Raw genomic sequence first — 2683 nt, 5'->3', positions numbered from 1 at the left:
CCCTCCTGTGACTCCCCTGGTGGGAGGAAGGAGCCCCTGGGAGCCACAGGGGAGGGGGCGGGGCTGACGTACCTGTGCAGGGGGCAGCAGTTGGACAGCTCTTGTGTTTCCCTCCTGTAGAAGCAATGATGAGAAGTGCTGGATCAGGGACTGCTGGGGCTGGTCTTGTTCCCAAACAAGATTATCAAAGGTCCTTGGCTCAATCCAAACAACAAGTAAAAACAGAGGTTTCATCATCTAATGGGCTGAGACATTAACTACATCTTGCCACAAGCTGAAATTTCTTTATCTCTTTGCTGTTTACCAGGTCCATACTGCACAACGAATACAAATACATGGAAACACAGACAGAAACATAGCCCACCTTTTTCTAGATTCAACCTAAATTCATCACTTAGACTGAAAAACATAAAATCACACTAACAACATCCTACGGGGTTGGGACAGACACAAAAACAGAACAGTAATTTACCTGCACATGAGATATAGGCTTCGTCCTTTGGATAGCATGAGTTGTAATTCCAAGGGTCAGAAGGACACTGCCAGAGAGAGGTATCAGTTTTCTGACAACGGATTCTATCTACCCACCGGGGTCTAGAACCTTCCCTAAGAGCAACTGAAGTGGTGAGACTTCCACTGTCCCCACAGTCAAGCTGTCGGCAGATCATGGACACAGTGATGTCTTCCATGGGGCTGCGGCAGATACTGCCCCAGGTCCCATTGTAGAAAACTTCCAGCCACCCAGCACACTCCTGGTCCTTTCTCACCATCCTGACAGCCAGGAAATCTAAGATTGAAAAGGAGAGGAAACAGGACATAGTGAACAATACCCAACTCAGTGCTCTGGGTTTTCCTCTCTCCAAGAATTTGTGACTATACATCCCTGACCTAGTTGAGGAGATGTCCACTAGGTGACAAGAATGACATTCGTCTCCCTTTCATCTTACTTTGTCTTTTTGTGTCTATTTCTACCACAGTGATGTCATGGATATGAACAGAGAGAAAGACTAATCTGGGTACCTGCAAGCAGGGGGAGCTAGATCCTGCTTCCTGGTAAAATCTAAAAAGGATCTGTGAATGGGATGTGATGTGGATACTGGGGTGGGGGGTGGGTAGGCAGAATAATGAACTCACAAATCTCTACATCATAATCTGTGGAACCTGTGAATATGTTACCTTACATTTGAAAATGGACTTTACAGATGTTACTAAAATAAGGACTTTGGGATGGTGAGACTAAGCTGGAATATTGTGAATTAACCACCTGAGTCCAGCCTAATCACCTCCTTATCCCTGGTATCCTTAAATGGATAACCTTGCAAAGCTCCAGTTAGAGGGAATTGTAAAGAAGAATGCTCAGAAGAGACATAGTTTGCTGTAGGTCTGAAGAAGAAGAGGGCTCTAAGCCAAGGAAAGAGGTCACAAAGAAACCAGGAAAGGCTGGGAAAGGAGTCCTCCCTGTGCCTTCAGGAAGAACGCAGCTCTGTGAGCACCAGGATGTTGGCCCACGGAGACCGTCAGCAGACTCCTAGCAAATAGAACTGAACAGAGTAAATCTGTGCTTTCATTACAGCACCAACGGGATCTCTAGACTTTACTACCACAGGGAACTGAAAAGAGAGCTCTGCTGTCGTGTGGAAACTGTAAGAAACGGCTCTGCCAGGAAACACTGCTGAGAAGAAAGAACAAAAACGTCAGCTGCTGCAGGAGGCAGTGAAAGCACCTCGTCTTCACGTCTGCTGGAACCACAGGTTCCATGGGAGAAAGCCTCCTTCTCTAGTCCTTTCAGCATCTCTCCCTCAGGGCTTAGAACCCCATCCTCCAGCCACCCCCATTCCCCAGCCTGTGGACAGTGTGCAGCGCAGACCTGAGCAGATGACCCCAGCGTCCTGCTTGTGTCTGCAGTCGTGCTGCCCCCAGCCTCGGGAAGGGCACCTCCACACGTGGGACTCTTTTCCTGTGCAGTTCAGATCGTCCAGCCAGATGGGCCCTGACCCTGCCCCGAAGTGAGCAGACCTCGTGGCATAGAGGGCTTCTCCACAGCCCAGCTGCCTGCACACCACGCGGGCATCGTCCAGGTCCCAGCCGTCATCACAGATGGTGCCCCAGGAGCCCTGGTCAAGGATCTCCACTCTCCCGGCGCAGTGACCGCCCCCGTCCACCAGGCGGAGCTGCCTGCTGTCTGAGGAGAGAGAAATGGGACAATGGGGCATTGACAGGGGAATGAGAAGGGTCTTCTATTCTGTGGGACCCTCACCTGAGCAGTAGGGGGCGCTCTCCTCTGGGGATGCTGAGGCCGCTGGTTCAGACACGGGGTACTTGCACTGGGGCAGCACCTGGGTTTGGTTTCCTGCAGAAACAGCAATGATTAGAGAGCTGGGAAGCTGAACAACTGGAAACTGATTTAAGCTAAATAATGATCTAGTGATGGAGCCTGAGATGGGAGCTATAACATAGCAGCAAAGTTAATGTAATTTTAATCTCTATTGAGACTTCTGTGTTTGAGAATGCCAAAATTTTTCTTTTACGCTATGTATTGCCCTAAGAATGAGTTACATGTGTCTTTGTGAATTATGGTTTCCTCACTGTTTATGCCCAGTAGGGGGATTGCTGGGTCAGAAAAGGAAACGGCAATCCACTCCAGGACTATTGCCTGGAAAATCCCACGGACACAGGAGCCTGG

The 2683-nt window shown here is 49.4% G+C and overlaps 1 protein-coding gene across 1 annotated transcript in view; it reads right to left on the bottom strand.

Annotated features, from left to right (window-relative positions):
* Positions 1-2350, bottom strand: part of LOC104990288 (antigen WC1.1-like) — a gene marked incomplete at its 5' end in the record, with an annotated part of 8052 nt that extends 5702 nt beyond the window's left edge. Inside the window, 3 exons of the mRNA XM_010842296.1 lie at positions 473-787; positions 1868-2182; positions 2258-2350. Of these exons, the coding sequence (XP_010840598.1) occupies positions 473-787; positions 1868-2182; positions 2258-2350 (723 nt within the window). The remainder of the gene's footprint in view (positions 1-472; positions 788-1867; positions 2183-2257) is intronic.
* Between the last annotated feature and the right edge of the window lie 333 nt (positions 2351-2683).

This window comes from Bison bison, unplaced genomic scaffold (assembly GCF_000754665.1).
Source record: "Bison bison bison isolate TAMUID 2011002044 unplaced genomic scaffold, Bison_UMD1.0 scf7180017847259, whole genome shotgun sequence".
Taxonomy (NCBI): Eukaryota; Metazoa; Chordata; class Mammalia; order Artiodactyla; family Bovidae; genus Bison; species Bison bison.
The sequence above is the reverse complement of the archived record's forward strand: the minus strand, read 5'-3'. Positions and strand labels throughout refer to the sequence as shown.